Raw genomic sequence first — 21482 nt, forward strand, 5'->3', positions numbered from 1 at the left:
TCGAAAGCATGTGAAAGTGCAAGTAGATAAATAGGGACCGCTCCGGCGGGAAGGTAAACGGCATTTCCGTGCGCTGCTCTGGTTCGCCAGAAGCGGCTTTGTCATGCTGGCCACATGACCCGGAAGCTGTCTGTAGACAAACGCCGGCTCCCTCGGCCTATAGAGATGAGCGCCGCAACCCCAGAGTCGGACACGACTGGACCTGATGGTCAGGGGTCCCTTTACCTTTACCTTAATAAAGCTGTTGTGGCACTGTGGGTTTTGGATTGCACCCACAGTGGGAAAGTTTTTATGTCATACTAAACCCTAGTTGACCTACTTCAGAAAGCCTCAGGTTTGCTCATTCCCACCTCTTTTCTCTTCCTCTGGTGCTTAAATGCAGCTAGTTGTTTCATAAACTGACAACCTGTGAATAGTGGGTTATGAAGCTAGTTTGTTTTTTTATTTTTTAAAACCACAGTAAACATTAGCTACAGCTTAGGATACCTATGGCAAGCTAAACTGTGGTTAAGGGAAATTGGAAGCAAAAGCCATGCTAGAGGAGAGGCAGGCAGGGAAGCATGCAAGCCCTTCCCTTGAACTCATCTAGGTTCTTTCTTGGCATGTTCAACTATGGTTTAGTGTGACACTTCAAAATGGTCAGCATGGTCTGAATTTTCCAACTTTTGCAGTAGGCTGTGGAAAAGGGTGCTGGCTTTCTGAAATATTCCTGTGAATTAGTTCCTGTGAGTTAGCCCAGAGTTTATTTTCACACTTGCTTGTGTAGGGGAACTGTTGCTTGTGGGAAATATCATAAAATACCAAAAAAAAAAAAAACCCAGAAAAATGGTTCTCCCATTATAGACAAGACAGCTCTGTTCCTCACCTGGTTTTGGAATCCCATAGCTGGAACATTGCATCTAACAGAAGCATCTTCTTCATGAGTGCAACTTCCTAACTGTGTGCTGAATTTGCAGTCTGTGAAAGACTTTTCAAATCCTTTGCAATTTGCTTCAGTGACATGAATGGGGCCCATACCTTGAAGAAGAAACACACACATTCTCAATTTTCTACAGCAAATAAGATGAAGAAACAATGGATTTCAGATATCATACTTCAGAACTATAAACTTATTAAATCCCAAGATCTAGAAACTTCAGATACAGAGTAAGGATTTCTGCTAATGCTTCTGGCCACTTTTTTTAAAACTGCTTGAGAAATTATTTCCAGTAGTTTATTTTGTTACAATAAAGAGGCCAGAAAGAAAAGAAAGGCCAACTTTCCACTTCTCCATCATTTACGAACTTCAGCTGGGGAACTGGAAGCAAAATATATATTACCCAGCACTTTTGGCAATTTCCTCCCCATCAGGAACCTGCACTTGATCAAGCTCTGACATTTCAATGGGAACTAGGATGCTTTTTCCAGGGCAATATAAAAGAACAGAAAAACAAGTAACTTCAAATACAGGTGGGCTACTTGAGAAGTCCAAGATTGTTTGGCCTCCTGAGAATACAAAAGGATTCCACAGGATGTTTTGAGCTTGAATAAGGCTTGAATAAGTATTTTATCATCAAAAAAAATTATTTGGTTTTTTGGGTGTAGAATGACTCACACTTCCCACTTTAACATAGATAAAACTGGGACCTAGTTAGGCAAAGTTGGTTGCTTGTTAAGCCTGAAGCCCGTTCTCCAATAAATCTGTTGCAGCCTGGACCTATGTATGTTTACTGAGAAGTCTTGTTGCATTGAAGTAAGTCCCTACAATACTGCAGCCTTAGCCTCTAACGCATTCATGATGATTTGTGCTCACAATGCTATTGGGGCAGTCACACATGGTTCTGCTTTCAATATTATTTGCAAAACCATGCAAAGGTTTTGGTGCAGCCTTAGCATTTCATTTCCAGTGAGTGCATATCTTGTAGGTAGTGCCTGGCGTGCTCTGGTCCGTGGGGTCACGAAGAGTCGGACACGACTAAACAACAAGAAAGCTGCCTAGATGTCATAGCTCTTCATACCACAGATGTTCAGTAGATGGGGCTTTTCTTGTATTACAGCCCCTCTGAAGAACAGTAATGTGGTAGTGTTGGGCACAATATCACAGAACAACCAACAAAGCAGAATAAATCCACGACTGATGCACTATTACTGTGTCAAAAACATGCTGCAGGATACGCCTGGGATAAAGCACCAGCCCGGAGAGGTGCTAAGGCAACACAGGTCTTTGGGTGAAGCTGCTTATGGAGATGCTTCTGTGTATCAAGCATGCCCTGAATAGCTTGTGCAATTTGTACCTCATCCTGTCTTCTGTACCCATTGAAACTCCACTTCTCATTTTCTTGGTGATAGCCCATCAAACAAGTATTCATTTACTAATTAAACATCCTGTGTGTTTGCATGGATTCTCATCAGAGGCACCAACTTGCGAGGCAGGTTTTTTTGGGGGGGGCGGCAGCTGATACTGTATGCACAACATCAGGATGTCGGGAGGAGCCAGGGGGTGGAGCCAAACATGGTGGCAGCGTGGCTTCAATGGCTGGCAGCTCCTCCTTGTTTTCCTGCTGCCGCCACCTCCCGGGGGCTGCCACACTGCGCTCAGCTCCAAGCTTGGCTGGGGGCTGCTTCCCGCCTCCTTCCTCTCCACAGCAGCAGCAAGAGGAAAAGAAGCCGGCCACTGAAGCTGTGTCACACTTGGCTCTGCACTCGGCCTCCTCCATCCCAAATTTTTTTAGCTTGGCCCCCTCCAAAATCTTTGGGGCAGGAGTTGACCCCCAACTATCATATTGCAATGCCCCCCCCCACATCCTGGTCATTGTCCAGCCCAGGCGTTGGCAAGGTTATCTGGCTGTGGGCCAGATCAAGCCCATGGAGAGCGTCCGCGGCCCGGACATGCACAGGGAGTTGCTAGAAATCACGTCTGCACATGTCCATGGCGCCGGAAATAGCTTCTGCGTATGCCCAGACACCAAAAATCACGCCTGCGCAGAAGTGATTTTCGGCATCTGGACACGTGCAGACGCAATTTTTGGCACTGCTCGGCAAGGCACCACGCCGCACTGGTTTAGCGCAGGGCATGGGGGGCCTGCCAAGCAGGCGGCTCGGTTGCGTGGCGTGTGGGCCGGTAAAACGGCCTTCATGGGCTGCATCTGGCCCATGGGCCGGAGGTTGCCGATGTCTGGTCCAGCCATTCCTTAATCAGTCAGACCTGCAATCAAATAGTGGCAGTGTGGGGGCTTTTGTTCAGAGTTCCAGCTAGCCAACTCTTTCCCCAGTACAGTGGTACCTCAGGTTAAGAACTTAATTCGTTCCAAAGGTCCGTTCTTAAGCTGAAACTGTTCTTAACCTGAAGCACCACTTTAGCTAATGGGGCCTCCCGCTGCTGCTGCGCCGCCAGAGCACAACTTCTGTTCTTATTCTGAAGCAAGGTTCTTAACCTGAAGCGTTATTTCTGGGTTAGCGGAGTCTGTAACCTGAAGTGTCTGTAACCTGAGGTACCACTGTATTTAATTCTGCCAGCTTTGGAAGAAAATTGTGCTATCATTCAGACTAAGCAACTGGAAAGGACTGTCACCATCAAGTTTCGATTCAGATATCCAGGCCATTCAGGGAGGGAATCACAGCCCAGTGGCAGAACAGCTGCTTTGTACGAAGAAGGTCCTTGGTTCAATCCCTCACTTTGTGATTTTCTTGACTTATTAAGGACCAAGCAAAACATTTCCAGCCAAGGGCAAAGTGCGTGAGCCAACACCTGTCCCAAGAACCAATGAATCAGAAGACGCCACCTTCTGATGGAGAGAAGCTTTGTTTGGGAGAGTGTGGAGCAGCTTTTCCAGGAGTCCAAGAAATGTATCATAGGCTGGAAGGGGGCAACTTACCTACACACACATGATGCAGTAGAGGCATTTATCACACCTGCATTCCATTCTTCATCACAAAAACTCAAAGCAGCATGTCTGGGGTTGTTCCCCATTTATCCTCACAGTAACCCTGTGAGGTAGATTATGCTGACAAAGACTACCGGCCCAGGATCTCCTAGTGAGTTTCACTGCTGTGCAAGGCTTGGAGTCCTTGTTTTCTCAAGTCCCGCACTTTCTCCACTATACTAGTGTTTGTGTGTGTGCATGTGTATTTTTGTAGTTTTAGCCTTTCACTAATGGCATACTCTGAATTAATAGACATGATTAACTTAGGTCTATTAATTTCAATGGGTCTACTCTGAGAAGAGGTTAGTTGTATACAATCCATAATGTGAGGGTTTGGAGCCAATTAACTGATGTGAAAATCCCAAATTTGCCAGATCATAGAATCCTAGAGATGGATCTGCAGGATCTGCCACGCAGGATGCAGTTATAGCAACCTTGACAGAGGGATGTCCGGCATCTGTTTTAAAACCTCTAATGAAGGAGAACCCATAAATACCTGAGGCAGCCTGCTGCACTGTCAAACACCCTTACTATTAGAAAGCATCACCCACTGTCTGGCCGAAATATGCCTCTTTGCCATTTCTACCCATCAGTTCCTAGTCCTGCTGCCTTGAGACACAGACAAGTAGTCTGATCCATATATATTCTGTTATGACAGCTCTTCAGATATTAGAAGACCATAATCACTTCTCCCCTTAACCTTCTCTTCTCCAATCAAAGCATATCTAGCCTAGATTGGTTTTAAGGACTTAAGAAAGGCCCAACATCCATTTACGCTAGCATTTTGCCTCCAACATACAAAGCCACCTATTGGTTACAGCATCGATCCATCAAACCAAATATTGCTTGTTCTGGCTGGCAGCAGCAACTTGCCAAGGCCTCAGGTAGAGAGAGGTCTTTTTCAGCTCAGCCACCCAAGATGGTAAAAAGAGAGAGAGAGAGTTTCCAAGGTCTGACTGTGTAATGTGGCAGCAGGCAGCACGCTTGAGCCCATCACGTGGCAGCCCAACCTTTTCGTGTGATGGCTGGCACTTCTGCAGCCATAACCGCAATTAAATTCACATCAGAGAGCTCTGTGTGCAGCTTGGCTGGCAAGCTTGCATTTTTAAGATTCCAGAGAGCTGCAGTGTGTCTCATACGTTTTTATTCCTTTTCCTTTTCCTTCACCCCAAACCACACAGCTCTGGAGGCATTTCACCCTTCCATTGTGTTTTATGGTGTGGTTTTTGGTTAGGTAGTGGATAGTAACACAGGCCTGGGGGGTGATTTGGAGGCTTGAAGAAGAGTCCGTGGAAACAATTGCCTCACAAAGCTGCAAGGAACCTTTTCCCCCCAACTTGAGGACCACGCTCCCTGCTGGGGGCCACATGCCCGCGATGGATGGGGCCACAGGCAAAAGTGGGTGGAGTAGCCCTGGTAACCTTTACCCTGTGTACAGCAGGCTACTTTCTATCCCTGTGGTCCTCCAGATGCTGTTGGACTCCAACCCCAGGGGAAGACGGGAGCTGTAGTCCACCACACCTGGAAAATCATAGAGTTCCCCATCCCTGTTCAACACACACACACACACACTGCTCCATGCAGGCATTATCAGGGTTCAAGGATACAATCCAAGAAGGCAAAAACACCCAAGGAAGAGCACAAGGCAGGGCTGGCAAGGGGAGTGGCCAGGGAGGGTGGTGTGGCCTGGGGAGAGCCTGGAGGTCTGGGCAGTGAGGCCGCATAAGGACCCTGGGCCCGCTTCCCGCCTCTTAAAACCTAAAGATTTGTTTGCATTCAGGAAAGTAGTTTATAACTTTTTAATCAGGCTTTGGAAGTCTCCTAGATATTTTGGCTGCTGGGAGTTTTCTAATTAGTTGTTCATATTGTGTTTGATTGTTTTCACATAATAATCCCATTATAGAGGGGAAGGAGGATATACTTTTAAGCAACGAAGATGCAAACCAGCTCCAAATTTTGCAAAATGCCTCTCCTCCTCTTTCTTGTGTCACATTCCAGTCCACAGGCCACATGTCACCCTCCAGGCCTCTCTATCTGGCTCTCAGGACTCTGTCCAAGCCCCACCTGCAGCAGACCTGCTCTGTTCCATTTAACAACCTGCTCAGCCAGGCCAAAGCACTCCAATAACATGTCCTTGGGACTGATAATGCCTCTTGTTTGCCTGGATGGAGTTTGTGTGTCAGAAATCTGTTTTGTTTCCTGTTGCACAAAGGTAGGAGCCACATTCATCGCCCCATCCGTTTTGCTGCTGGTGCTGCTGCTTTTGCCTCTGGGCTCATCCTCTGCTGGTATATGTCCCCCTGGATGTTGCCCATAAAGGAATGCAGATCTTGGGCCAAAAAAGATTTCTTTTCTAGCATGATAAAGACATTGAGGGGTGGGATCAAGTGCACCCCTCAAGTAAGCAAGTAGTTGTCATTCACACCTAAGAGGAAAAACAAAAGTTACAATGCAGGACAATGTTGTGGTGACAGCAAGACCTGCAACTTCCCCAAGACTGAATGTCTCAGCCTTCACTGATAGGATTCCCTACATGTGAGATCAACGTGTCTCTGTACAGACACACATTGCACCTTAATATGAGTCCCTCTGTGGGTATTCAGAATATCTGTCAGTATGGACCATGGTCTTGGTATTGCATTAGAAGTTAGGAACATAGGAAGATGTCTTGTTCCAGGTTAGACGACTTGTCTCTCTAACCTGACAACTTTTGGGGGGAGGCCCTTCTCTCAGTCCCACCACTCTCACAGGCACTCTTGGTAGGGGTGAAGGAGAGGGCCTTCTCAGTGGTTGCTCCAGACTATGGACCTCCCTCCCTAGAGAAGTTCGACAGGCTCCCTCCTTGTTGTCCTTCCACTAGCAGGTCAAGACTTTCTTGTTCCAATAGGCTTTTGAGAACCAACTGCTTTTAATGAAATGGCTGATACTGTGCTATTTTTACTGTAATTATTTGTATAATATATATTCTCTCTCTCTCTCTCATGTGTGTGTGTTTAATTTTTTTTTTAAATGATGGTTTAAAAAAATGTTTTAGCTGTTTTTGTTTTTATCTGTAAGCCACCTTGAGTCTTTGTCGGGGGAAAAGACGGGGTATATGGCAGCAGCTCTCCAAGGCTTGCTGAGTTGTTGCCCAGCGTTGATACTTGGTCCCTTTATTTTAAACCAGAGGTGCTGGGGATTGAACCTGGGATTTTCTTCACACAAAGCAGATGCTCAGCCACTGAGTTCTTCGTCTTGCTGTCCCGATAGCCCACTCTAAAGATTCCTTCACAGGAAGCATGCTTACCTTGCCCAAGCCTTGCACCCATAATAGCCTCTTTGGCAGATCCAAAGCCTAGCTCTCGGCAGACTACACTTGCAGAAATGAGGTTCCACTGGTCATCGCAAACAGTTCCCCATTCCCCATTCATCAGCACTTCAATGCGACCTTCACCAATCTTGGCTCCACCCTTTAACCTCACCAGGGGAAACTGAAAGATAAAGACCAATGGAAAAAAAAACCTTAAGTTCATAGGAATGTAAACATCACAGGCAACTGTCTAAACGTGGAGCAATTTGCTTCCTACTAGGAACTGGAGATGAAATTAACTCAGATTATAGATGCAATTTTCCTGAATACACTACTGGAGGTGGCAAATTGTTGTCAAAACACACATCGTTTTGTAAGGAGAGAAGTTTAAGCGATGCAGCAACCTAGGGCGTGATTCATTGTGGGGATAGAGGAGTCATTTTCCCGCATTTTCAATCTTTAATTCAGTTCTTCACATTTTCACAGCAATTTGCTATTTCTCTTTTGAAAAAAAAAATCATACACAGCTTTGTACAAACTATTTGGTCAGAGAACTGCATCACAAAATTTGGGGAAAGCTGAATCTCAAAGAATAGATGTGTTTTCGGTTTATATACTGGTTTGAGAAATGTGAACTAGCTAATTTCTCATTCAAATGCAAACAAAATTTAAAATCCCCCTCCCCCAATTTATGGGCACTTCAAGGAATATGAGGTAGTTCCTGGCCTACTTTCTTTTTAAACTCTGCCTTAAAGGGACAGATTAGGCTTCTCAGTAGTTCACAGGTCAAGAGGAGCTTCCGTGTCCCCTCCCTATGATTAGCTGAAGCAGGCTAGATTGTGCAACCCAAACACATTTGTGCACATTATCTAAATTTGGATGAAGGAGGGGGAAATGATGGACTTACATGATAAATTTTATTTGTTTGACAGAGTTTTGTATCGGGTATAAAGATCTCATCTTTCAGCCTTTACTAATTATGATAATGATTTTTGAATTCCAGCTCCTGAAAAGTTGGAATTAAAAAAGACACAGCAATGTCCACTCAGGAGTATCTAAAGCTCATGTTCCTTCAGGTCCCCAAATCCAACAAGAACATCAACAGCTATGAGCCATAGGAAATATTTTAAATAAACTGAAAACAGGTTCCTGATCCAAGGACACGATGTACACACTCCCCCATAAAGTTAGAGGACTGAAAATCCATGCTTATATATATGTATAAAAAACAAAAAGAGCAATTCTTGGTGCTGAAATAAATATACTCTCTGATACCTCTTACAGGATAACAGGGCTGTTCCAGGAACTCCACCCTGGCTAGGTTAGTCTGAGGTTCCATTAGGGGGAAAAACCCTCCTACTCCCCCAGAACTCAGGTGTTTTGTGGATGCATTTTGGAATCAAATGGTGGTGTGACGGACATCTGAGCCAGACCAGAGTCTGGTGATGCAGTGCCTCAGAATTCTACCAGAGGGGCCGGAGCCTCTCTTTGATTGGCTACCAAGAGGGGTGGAGCCAGCGCTTTGGGAGGGAGAATAAAAGGAGCTGTTTTCTAAGATAGTTGAGCAGGAGCTGGAGGGATAGTCAGTTTGGTCTGTGTGTGACATCCACTCTGAGGAAAATATCTCCAGCCAGAGAAAGGGGTCTCTGAGCTTAGATAGAAAGAGGGGGTGTCATGTATTGGGAGTGTATTCAGACAAGAATTAACTAGAGGGCTGAGTCTGAGCCAGGGAAGGCAGAAGCTGCAAGGATACTGTCTCCTTGGGTCTCATTCCAGTCAGGAGGGGAGAGACCTTCTAGGCAGAGAAGACTCCAAACGTCGCACTGTAAAGTTTACAGCTATTCCTGGTCCCTGCAGGTCCCTCCACTTATTTCATCAAAGTCAAGCTGCCCCTTGCGCTGAGAGAAAGCAGCACATCACCCAGCAGTATGTTTGGGACTTGTTGCCTGGCTCAGTGCCAAAGAGAGACCAGGCAGTTTCCAGCCAAAGGCTTCAAGTCCCTTCCCCACAACAACATCAGCCACACGGGCTCCCAAAGTCACCCGCTAAAGGTGCAAGGAAGCATGAGCTGGAGAAGTTGCTGCTGAACAAAGTGCTACCTCTGAGGCACATTGGGTGAATGAATGAATGAATGATGGAACACTGCATGATTTGTGAAAGGCTGGGGATTTAAAGAGCATCAAGTGTTTGTAATCTGGAGATACGTACTGTAAACAAGGCAGGAGCAGCCACAGGACAGCCAGAACCTGCATAAGGCTTGTGAGTTTACAGCTCAGTGAGTACCGGTATTTCATCTCGACAGCACTAAATGGAAAGGGCGCAGACAGATGGTCTGCCCTAATGCTTATTACACAAATAACTTCACAGTGCAGTGTATTGCAAGGACATTTCTCATGTAGATCTAACGTCATCAGTGCTTTCCTTCCTTCATTTCATAAGGAGTAAATATGCAAAATCTCAAATGGTTCTGTGAGGCCCTCCCAGTCAGCTCTGGGTGAAACAAATGAGATGCAAGGAGACCACTCCCACGAACTAAGGATGTACCATTAGGCCACAGCAGCTCAGGTCCCTGACCCCCTGCATCAGAAACATAGGAAGTTGCTTTAAATTGACTCTGTACAATGGTCTCCCTAACCCAGCATGGTCTATACTGACTGGTAGATAAAGCGGCGTCTCACCCAGCCCTGCCTGGAGATGCTAGGGATTGGACCTGGGATCTTTGCACAAAAAGCATGTGGTGTACCACTGATGTGGCCATTCCACAAGCTAGGAGCTGGGTCCAGGGAGGGAGGAGAATTGTGTCCAGTCAGCCCTTTTGAGTGAACTGGCCTAATTCACACCTTCTGGATTAATACACTGATCGGAACATAACTCTCCTGTGGATTTCAAGCTTCTCTGAATTTTGTGATATAGTTCTCAGCTCAAAAGAAAAACCAATATGTACAAAGAAATCCATAGTTTAGGGCATAACACCTTTAGAAATACTTACATTGAGATATAATACATATTTAAATATGAATGTTCATACGGTTGTGTTTAAAAAAAAAATCACAAAGAGACTCATAAAATAAGCACATGTGAAACTGACATAGACTAGAAATAGACCAATCCGTCCATCTCTGGCTAGCTGTGTCTGGTTGAATGTGCCACAGAACTGTACTACACTCCCTTTTAATCAAAATCTGCTGCTCACACCCACTTAGAACGGTTGCAACATTTTGATTTCCAGCAGGTCAGGCATCCTGCCAGTTGCTTTAATTTGCTCTTTATGGCATCTTTCTGTTCTGGGCAAAGGGACCCAGTGCCAGGGCCACCACTGCAGCAGGGAAGGCCGGACCGGGCGACATTCCTTGCACTTGCCGTCCGGCCCAGCCTTCACAGCTGCAGCAGTGGCCCAGCATTGGGTCGCTTTGACAATGGGGGGAAGGTGGTGGGAAAGGAGGGAGGGCAAGCGCGATTGGGATCCGTGTCAGCTGCACGGCTCCCTCTGACAGGGAGGGGGGGAGAGTGAAAGGGCTGGCTTGACGGGGAGAGGGCTGCTTGGGGGGGAGAGAACTTTTGCCTCACTTTCCTCCCCCCACTTAAACTCCCCCCTCCCGCGTCCATTAGCCACCACCTTCCACACAGCACCCTGCACACGCTCCGGTCCCTCCAATGACAATGGGTGGATCACTGACAGTTTTTTATACTGGGAGTAGACGCAAACTTTTGGAAGTTGGAAGTGCCTGGCCTAGGCTAATCAATCCAGCTACACACACCTGCCTGCAACCTAAATGGCATCATGCTTCCTGTTGCAATTTCTATCTCTGCTATGAATGTAGGAAGCAAGGTGTGACACTAAAGCAGGGGTCAGCAAACTTTTTCAGCAGGGGGACGGTCACTGTCCCTCAGACCTTGTGGGGGGCCGGACTATGGTTTTTTTGGGGGGGGGAGAGAACGAATTCCTATGCCCCACAAATAATCCAGAGATGCATTTTAAATAAAAGGACACATTCTATTCATGTGAAAACATGCTGATTCCCAGACCATCCGCAGGCCAGATTTAGAAGGCAATTGGGCTGGATTCAGCCCCCAGGCCTTAGTTTGCTACCCATGCACTAAAGTGTGGCAGTTTTTTTTTACAAGATGGGATCATGGATCCATAATCTCCAGGAGTGCTGCTAACCAGTTTCACCAGCATCAAACATTCATCTATAAAAAAAACACCAAAACCAATGCTTGTACTGTTTGTTCCTTTGGGCTGTTTATCCATTACAAGTCACAGTTATATAACGGAAAGGAACAGTGTCCACATTTAACAGTTACATAGCAAGAATAGCAGACAGCACGAGAGAAACAAGGAGCTGAGTTCAGCCAAGCCAGCCAGCTCAGCAGTCAATTGGCTTGAACAGAAGAATTTTGAACAAGAATGTGGCAAGTGTTTTGCCAAGAGCCTTGCCATTTCCAGCACTAAATGGAACATACCCTGTCCTCAGTCAAAAACCATCCCAGCTCAAAACAGGAGGGAGGCTATAAACGAGGCCTTGCACAATAGGAATACTAGCATTGTTACAGTACTAATGTTGCTCTGATGGACTGAAGACAGATGCAACTTTTTAAGAGTAGTAAATGTAGCTTGAGTTGAGTACATCTTCCCTACCGACAAACAAACATGCATTTCTGTTCTAGAGTGGTAAGCTTTGGAAAACAAGAGGTTGAATGTGGTTGTTGCTTTCTTGCACCATTCACTCTGAATTGGGGTGAGGGGCTATTGTGATGAGTAATCATTGGTTAATGCCCATGATATCACCAACGAAACCACCCCTTAATTCCTGGACCACTTTTGCAACTGGATAGATGATAGATAGATAGATAACAGTTTCAAAGGTGGGTTCATACTGTTGTTGGAGAATCTACTAAGGCAACTGTTGAGAACACTGTTATGCTATCACTACATCCCAGAAAGTATGTGTATTCCTACAGCTCTGTAAATAATGCCCAAATATGCACAAGGAATGCATGGAAAGGTGCAATGAGTCACACTGGAATATCTTATTCCATTGCTCATGGTTGTGCAAACTTTCAGTCACATTAACTGTGAAAGAAATGGCTTAAGCTACAGTGCTGTGGGCACCGATTTACCCAGTTTAATTGATACAGCTTCCCCCAAGGACATCTGAAGGCTGCCATTTTGTGATGAGGATACCAAGAGTTTTCTTTTAGAGATCCATAAACCTCTCACATAGTTCGCTGAGGGTGAAGGATGTCAACCTGGTGCCCCTCAGCTCCCAAGATGCCACGGCTGGCTAGAGCTGACAAGAGCTTGCAGAGTCCAAAGCAGTCCAGAGGGCTCTGGGCAGACAAAGGCTGATTTACAATGAAGACATGCTTGAATGCAAGTAATTCAGCAAACAGGACAGCAATAGTCCACTTGCTCAGGACCCAAACTCACTGTGCATCTCCCGCTAGAAACTCGGCCAGGGAGTGTATGCCCTCTCCATGGCTGAAGAATGTGGGCAGGCATTCTCCCATTGGGAAATTAGCCATGTGGTGTAATGGATTAGACACACGCTTCACCTAGGATTAGGGAGACACTGGTTCAAATCCCTACTCAGCTATGAAAGTCACAGAATCACCTTGGACCAGTCATTAGCTCTCACCATATGAACATAAAAAGGGGAGGGGAGAGAACAATGTATACAACACTGAGCACCTTGGAGGAAAGGTGGGATAAATGTAATAAATTAATGAGAGACATTTGAGTCATTGCATCCAACTTGATGCAATCAGAGACGAACTTAGAGGAGCAGAATAAATGTGAATGATCGCCACCCCCCGACCTCAGAGCATGGGAAGTCAAACAAACGATTTATAATTTGGCATAACTTTTGGACTGTTTGATTATTTTATAATATGAAATGTTTTAATGTGGTTTTTATTGGATTGTTAAATTGGAAAACTTAATAAATATTATTTTTTTTAAAGATGCAATCGGAAGGGTTGCGTGGGCTGGAGAGAATCAACACTAAAGTTGGATGTGGCTCTTCAGCCACAAGTTGGCTGTCCTTGGATCAGGGATGGCAAGCAGACGTAGTATCTGTGTGGAGTCAGCACTTTCCAGTTGCCTTCATATGTAGATTTAGATAAGAAAACATTTGTCTCAGTCATATCCGCACCATTCCACTTTAACAGTCATGGCTTCCCACAAAAAATCCTGGGAACTGTAGTTTGTCACGGAGCTACAGCCCCCAACACCCTTAACAAACTACAGTTCCCAGGATTCTTTGTGGGAAGCCATGACTGTTAAAGTGCTATAACAGTGATTTTAATGTATGGCTTAAGCCTTCCACATGAGCCACATTTGGTTGAATACCCACAGCTAATTTCAAGCTCCACAAATATATGCTTCTCAGCAATAGCTGAACGTATTTCTGTCTCTCTTACCTCGGGTTGGAAAGCTTTTCGGAAACCACTGTGGCTGCCAGGGGCAAAAGCACGCCCAGGGTAGCAGCTCACCACTGCAGGCATCCCATTCTCACATGTTGCGTTCCCACTAGCTGTACTGATGCGATTGCCCAGTTTGCAGCTGGAGATGTGTGCCTCGTTGCCCGTGCAGTCCATGGAATAAGCCCAATAAGTGTGCTTTCTTCTGGCTGCCGTCATCCTTGAAGGAAGGAAGGAAACGGAATCACTGAGAGCCACATGCTGAGATAACAAAAAGTTGTGTTAGCCAGATTAGTTGAAGCAATAGGTTTGTCCTTATGGGCCAAGTCTGTGACACTCTGCTCACATGCAAGCCAAGTAAATTCACACAATCAAGTAAGTTAAGCATATTCAAAATGCATATACAGGACTGCCTTGAGCTGAGATACATGAAAGAAACAGGGAAGAAACTAGTTAAGAACACATCTCTTATACAAAAGAAGAGCTCTCAATTCAGGACCAAGGTTTGAGCTACTTCAATATGGCTTTAAGGATTCGACTTCTTGTATAGCAGGACAGGGAACCTGTGGTCCTCCAGTCGCTAATGGACTCCAACTCCCATGAGCCCCAACAAGCCTGGCCAATGGCCAGGGACGATGGGAGAGCAACCCAACTGAATCTGAAGGGACCTGGGTTCACCATCCCTGCTACACATGGCAGTGAAAATCTCAGAATGCTGTGTTGTGCAATGCTTTGAGGAAGCCTTCCACTCTGCCTAAATCCACAATAGTTTTTTTTAAAGTAATTATCTACTTGTGTCAGCAATTTAGAGATTGAATGCCAAATCTGAGAATTGCTTGATGGAGGCAGTTGCATGTGGTAGCCAGGATCTTGAGCCAATCGTTACATTTTGCTTTGAGGATTGATCTGGTAATAAGGTTTTGACTAGTGCTAGACAGACATTCCATTACAAATCATGAAAGTACTTCTATCAGTGGCTATTTGCCATGATAGCTAAAAGAGACTTCCAGGTATGCCTCTGAAGCTCAGATACACGGGGCCAAGGTAGGGGGCTGTCAATAGCCCAGGTTCAATCCCTGACATGCATGGGTCTGGGAAACAGCCCTGACTGAAAACCTGGAGAGCTGCTGCCAGTCAGTGTCAAAAATACTAAGACAGATGGACCAGAAGCCTGACTTGGTATAAGGCAGCTTCCTATGTTTCCCATGGACAATGGCCTTGTGTCCTTTTTGTGGGCTTCCCAGAATCTTCTGGTTGACTAGCGCATGAAACATGATGCTGGACTAAATGCACCACCAAGAAGGGCTCTTCTCAACTTGGATCAGACAAATTCATGGAGGGTGGGGCTGTTAAGGGGCTACTAGCCACAATGGCTGCTCCTGCCCACCTAGCAGTTCGAAAGCACGTCAAAGTGCAAGTAGATAAATAGGGACCGCTCTGGTGGGAAGGTAATGGCATTTCCGTGTGCTGCTCTGGTTCACCAGAAGCGGCTTAGTCATGCTGGCCACATGACCTTGAAGCTGTCTGCAGACAAACGCCGGCTCCCTTGGCCTATAGAGCGAGATGAGCGCCGCAACCCCAGAGTCAGACAGGGGTCTCTTTACCTTTACCTTTAGCCACAATGGCTATACACTGCCTCCACCATCAAGGTAGCATAAAAACAGAAAAAGCCTGCTGGATCAGGCCACTGGCTCCTCTAATAGAGCATCTAGTTCTCAAAGTGGCCAACCAGAAGCCTATGGGAAGCAAAACAGGACCTGAGTAAAACAACACCATACTGACTTGGGATTCCCCGAAACCACTATTCAGGAATATATGTACTGCCTCTGACAGTGGGAGCAGAATAATAAAAAAGTAAAGGGCCCCTGGACGGTAAGTCCAGTCAAAGGTGTGGCACTCATCTTGCTTTTCAGGCCAAGGGAGCCAGTGTTTGTCCACAGACAGCTTTCTGGGTCATGTGGCCAGCAGAACTAAACTGCTTCTGGTGCACAGAGGATTGTGTCAAGTCATAAAGAAGTAGTGCTGCAGCAGCAGGAAGGTAAACAGTGCCTCCGTGTGCCCTGGGGGTAGAATATAACCATTGTGACTGGTAGTACATCTTGAATGGCAGTTGCACAAATAAGGTGAGTGCCGTTGAACTCAGGCCCTCCTCGCAGGCTTCCTTCTCATGGGCATCTGGTTGCCCAACGTGAGAACAGGATGCTGAACTAGACGGTCCTTTGGTCTGATCCAGGGGCCCCCTCTTATGCTCTTATGGTACAAGAATGAGTTAGAAAATGGCCTCAAAGGGTTCAATGAAACAAACAGTAGGATAGGAAAGTCCCAGAGCTTTAAAGTTTGTTTTTCCTTTAATTATAAAACTGCACTGTCAAATGCAGAACCCAAATTACATTCCAGGGTGAGAGTTTGGCAGCAAGGACGATGATGAACTAAGTTGTTTTCTTTAGCGAAATGAGGCATCTGGGAATCTTTTGGCTTCCCACCATCGTGAAGTTCAGCAGTCTCACGTGGAATGCCTCAGCACGCAAAAGCTGAGGTTACGCTTCGGGAATGAAAATTCTTACGGTAGTTCTGTGGGCAAGAGAGGTGGGGAGGGTTCTTTTTAACCCACAGCCCCCAAGAAGTACAGAGTCAGCTTATTGGAGTAGAAACCCAATTTGGAAACTGGTTTCCCAGCTGTGGAAATCACAGTGTCAATGGAAGGTCCCACCCTTGTGGAAAAGGCTATTTACAATATTATGCAGAGTGAAACCAGAGAAATGAGAGGCATGTTAACAGGGCTTCAGAGTCACGTGCAAAAAAGACTGGATCCAAGTGACTGGAGTCTTTGATTTCCCTTTAAGGCAGTATGTGAAAATACAAAGGCAGTATTAAGGAACACACTGGGAAAAGAGAGAGCTGCTAGATACCAACCAACATCTGGAATCCCAACATGGGTAGTCTGGGGCTCAGCCTTTAAAGAAACTCATACCTCACATCCCTAGCAAAATGATTCTCAAGCTTTTCTGCCTTCAGAGACCTCGATTCCACATCTCCCACAAAAATGACCTCCACTATTACAGAAGGTTCTGTGTCATGTTTAAATGCACACTGAGTTTCATGTCAGGCACATTTAGGATTGCTGAATATGTAAATTTCAGTTTCTAATTTTTCCAATATTAAGTTCAGTTCCCCACATTTCCACATTAGTTTGCAAATAAAGTCCTCCTTAAATTTCATCAGCATGTTAGAGCTAATTTCTTCTACTATGCATACCTTGCATGCAATTTTCTCCAATATAATGCATTTTAAGATTTTTTCCCCACTAATATGTGCATTTATATGCACACTTTACCCTAGTATGTGCATTTTTATACACATTGCTAGACATCAGAACTGCATTGCAAAATTCAGGGAACACAGAATCTTTGCATGGATGAGACAGTTACTAAGTGCTGCATGGGGTACAAGCCATTGCCATCAAATGCCAGCCCATAATCTGCCCCCATTTAACCTGGAGATGGTCAGGTGGGGCAGGATGTAGTACTTTGGCACTACCACAAAACCTCAACTTTTGCAAACTGCTGCTGTAGGGCAGCAGTGCATGCAGAGCGCAGACTAATAAGATACAATTTATGCTAAGGAGCAGATGACCAGATATAAATGGACAAAGCACCACATCATGTCAGCACCATGTCAAAAAGAAGCGAGTTCACATGCCCCCCCCCCTCTCTCTGCCCTTCTTGTGGTGAATTCTTTCACAATGCATCAGGCTGAAATATAAACAGTGGGTTTTAAAGACTCCAAGGGGGAAGAGAGCATTGGCGTAAACATGTGATATTTTGTCCCCATGCACTGGACACGACACCAGGTCACCTGGAAGCACTTATTTACTGATGTCTGTGGAAAAAAACAAAAGCATCTGGAATTTGGAAAAGAAAGAGCCTTTCCATGCTGCTTTACATGATTCCACTCCAGGAGCCTTTCTGTTTTGACTTTTCTCACTAATGAAGAACAACAAGAAACATGAGCAGTGGAATCCTGTAAGCAGGAACCTTAGTGGGAAACAGCCTTTGGACAAGCCAGAAGAACAAGCATAAAAACCGCAAATGTTGAGCCTTTGGACCTCCCTCCACGGTCGCCCCACAAATCATGGAAATCTTCAGGCAAGAAAAACAATACAAACAGTTTCCTAACACAAGCTGTTCTGCAGCTGCCTGGGGGCCTCCCTTGTTATGAAGGAAATTAAAGGAAGAAAAGAAGCTGCTTAATACATTGACAAGGGGGCGGGGGACACCAAAGCAACTTGCCTAGGTTTTTGCCACCTCGTTTGGAAACCTCTAGCTCTAAGCAGGGACCAAGAACACCCCCCCCTTTAAAACCCCCTCTTACTTGTAGACTCTGACATTGTATTTCTTCTCTGATGGAAATCCAAACATGCCACAGATAACACGTGAGTTTTTTGTGGTCCAGTTCCTGTCACAGATTCGTTTCCAGACGCCTCCTTCTTTCACTTCCACGTAACCCTCTGTGACGGGAATGCGCTTGCGAAAGGCAGAGGATGGGTCGGATCTGGGCATCTTCCACCTGGATGTTCATGTTCTAGAAAAAAGGAGTTGGAGACAGGCAAAGGTTTGTTGCTAACCCATTGGCCACAACGCAGGTAGAAAGCAAGCAAGAAATAGATCACAAACAACAGATGTGTTGCGCTGATAAAACAAATATTACTATATTATTATTATTATATAATTCCATTTATATACTGCCCTTTATCAAAAGATCCTAGGGCGGTGTGGGTGGGTGCACACACACACACACACACACACAGTGTTTTTTTCTGGGGGTACCCAGGAGCATGCCTACCCCTAAACATTTTGTGAATCTTTGTACTTTTGTCCATTTACAGCATTTATTTCCCCCAATTTGAACTATAAAATGGTGATTTTCTTGAGTCAAAATGAGAGCAACTCTAAACATTTTTTAAAAGCAAAAAAGCACTGTATATACCTGTGCATTAACTAAACTAACAACACAACCTGGATTCAAATTGCTGCTTTGAGAGCTTCTGTGCTGATAGTGGGGCATTTGAGGTCTTTCCCCAATCATGCCTCCCTGCTCCCAGAACTGCTTAGCAAGGCTGTCCTAAAGCCCTGAGGAACTGTAGAAGCATGGTGAGATGAGACCAGGATAGAAAATCACAAAAACCTTGGAGTGTGCCTGGAAGTGATGGTGCACCTAGTGGACTCTTTACATCCAAGGCCGGGGCTGGAGATCTGGTCATAGCTCTAGATTAGGGGTGGGAAATCTTTTTCAGCTGGAGGGCTGCATTTCTTACTATGGGACCATCCTTGGGCAGCAAGTGGGGCCAGAGGCAAAACTTGGCAGGTCAATTAATGTGACTCAGGTAAAAACACTTGGTAGGTCAATTAATTTTGCAGAGTAGGCTACGTTCCAGCCCCACAAAAGCCAGAGGTTCCTACACCTACATACCCTGTGAACATACACATTTCTCAATCCTCCATTGGAATGCCCTGCCTCTCCACAGCTGCCTAAGTCCCCTCCTCTCCAAGGTTCACCCAAGCAATCTGAGACTGTGCCTGTGTGAAGCTAACTTCTGCTCCGCAATCTTCATGCCTCTCCTGGTTCTTGGAAACCAGGGGGGGGCAGGAGCTTGTCGCAGCAGGAGAGGAAGACATCTGTGCCTCTTCACCAGCCTGACTCATCGCTGCCTCTTGGCCTCAGTCCTCTCCTGCTTCCACTTCTACCTCTGAGTGTGGACTTCTCTCTGTCATGGACCACCCCACCCTGTGCTCACTAAGCCCTGTTTCCTCTTCAGCTTCCGACACCTCCCCTTCCCATTCTTCTCTCTCTTCTTCCTCCGACCACTCGTTGTTGTCCCACCACCAATCCCCGGGCTCTGAGGCTTTTCCCCTTGGGGGCTCCCCCGCTGGTGCCTCCCACCATTCCTCTGTGTCCAACCAGTCTGTAACATCTGTGGGGCTGCCTTTGGCAGACACAATCTAGACACCATCTACATGTGGGTGGCTCTGGTTGGGGGGGGTGGTAAGGAGTTTCCTAGACAAGTAACCAGTTAGTGTGTGAACACACGCACCCAGCCAATAACTATTGTTGCAGCCCTGTGGCTAATTGAAAGAAAGAGACTTTTAATGAACTAATTAACTAATTATAACTGAATTATAAACTGGAAATTAAAATAACACTGCAATTCTTAGCATGAGTTGACTTTCAACTCCATCAAAACTAATACAATTTACTTCAGAGAAAATGTGTTTCAGATGGGAACTATTATTTTAAAATACACCATTATTTCTTATGCAGGAATCTAACATGTGGAGCAATCCTGTATCCTGGTTTACACTAGGATTCTGACTTACTCTTCAGTCCTGACTGCTGGCTATTCCCACAGATTATAGCCCAGCTCAGAGGGCTGCCTGGAAACCTTGTTCATGTGCACCAGAAGGACAGGATACAAACAAACAGATAAATAAAATTTGCTGGCTAAAATCACACTGTTCTGCTTCCAGTAGCTATGCCTTGCAAGAGTGGAAAGGGTAGATAGGTTTAACTAGCAATTTCCTAGGATTTCTGTGCTTGCCTCTGTGAAATTAATTCTCCTCCTCTGGAGCACGTCTGGATTTCCCTTTCACTGAATTGATGGGTTATGAGTCACGAAGAGAGACTGATTTTCACATCCAGGGCCTACGTGACAGCAGCAGCAGCATGCAAACCTCATAGGAACTTTGACCCCCAAAAGCTAGAGCAGGCCAGGCAGGGAGGGGGAAGCTCATAGCTGCAGAGACAGGCAGCAAAAAGGAAGAAAAGGAATCATGGGGGGGGGGGGACTGGAACTTTATATAAATTACCCCAAAGAGCTTGTTTTCCTTTATATACACGGTTTGTTTGTCATTATGTCACGACTGTGGAATTTCCCCCTTCCTATTATAAATGTAATACAGTACCTCTGAAAGTGAATTGGGTAGCATTGTGAAAAATAGTTACTATTTTTTAAATCTACTGTAATCAAAGAAAAGCTGTTAGAAGTAAGTTGCATATGGCCTCAACTTCATTAACTACGAACCCCAAAATCTGGGGTCCCCTCAAAACTGGTGCCAAAGTTTTGCAGTCTTTTTGCAGCAAAACCCCTGAATTTTGCTGTGAAAACCTCACATTTTGCGGTGCTCCACAAATGGAGCAATAGACCCTTAAAACCCCCTGGCAGCAGGGCTGGAGACGGAGTCCTTCCAGCTATGGCCTCCTGACTTGGGAACACTCTTCTCCAGCAACCCCAGGCTGCCTGGCACCTACCCTGCTCTTCATTAAGTGTAAGGTGAAGGCTCTTATTATATCTTATGCCTTCCCATATGGCATTTGTGTTTCTGTTGCTGCTTCCAGCTGCCTTACAGCTTTGTCCTTTTAACATGAGCAACATGGGGCTATACAAGAGGGGAATGGGAGAACGCTGTTTCTGTTTCTTTTTACTACTACACTGTGCACCATAAAATGAAGAGCAGGATCAGACTCTTATTGAATGTCTTTTTATTACATTTATATCTTGCTTTCACTTTCTTGGGTTCCATGATCACTGCAGATGGTGACAGCAGTCACGAAATTAGAAGACGCCTGCTTCTTGGGAGAAAGGCAATGACAAACCTAGACAACATCTTAAAAAGCAAAGACATCACCTTGCCGACAAAGGTCCGTATAGTTAAAGCTATGGTTTTCCCAGTAGTAATGTACGGAAGTGAGAGCTGGACCATCAAGAAGGCTGATCGCCGAAGAATTGATGCTTTTGAATTCTGGTGCTGGAGGAGACTCTTGAGAGTCCCATGGACTGCAAGAAGATCAAACCTATCCATTCTCAAAGAAAT

The 21482-nt window shown here is 45.5% G+C and overlaps 1 protein-coding gene across 1 annotated transcript in view; it reads right to left on the reverse strand.

Moving 5' to 3' along the window:
• Nucleotides 1–21482, reverse strand: part of LOXL2 (lysyl oxidase like 2) — an 86415-nt gene that overhangs the window by 21608 nt on the left and 43325 nt on the right. Inside the window, 5 exon segments of the mRNA XM_033171437.1 lie at nucleotides 866–1017; nucleotides 7189–7372; nucleotides 13615–13834; nucleotides 17986–18153; nucleotides 18155–18195. Coding sequence (XP_033027328.1) covers nucleotides 866–1017; nucleotides 7189–7372; nucleotides 13615–13834; nucleotides 17986–18153; nucleotides 18155–18195 — 765 coding nt within the window.

The sequence above is a fragment of the Lacerta agilis genome, chromosome 15 (genome assembly GCF_009819535.1).
Source record: "Lacerta agilis isolate rLacAgi1 chromosome 15, rLacAgi1.pri, whole genome shotgun sequence".
In the NCBI taxonomy this organism is placed as follows: domain Eukaryota; kingdom Metazoa; phylum Chordata; class Lepidosauria; order Squamata; family Lacertidae; genus Lacerta; species Lacerta agilis.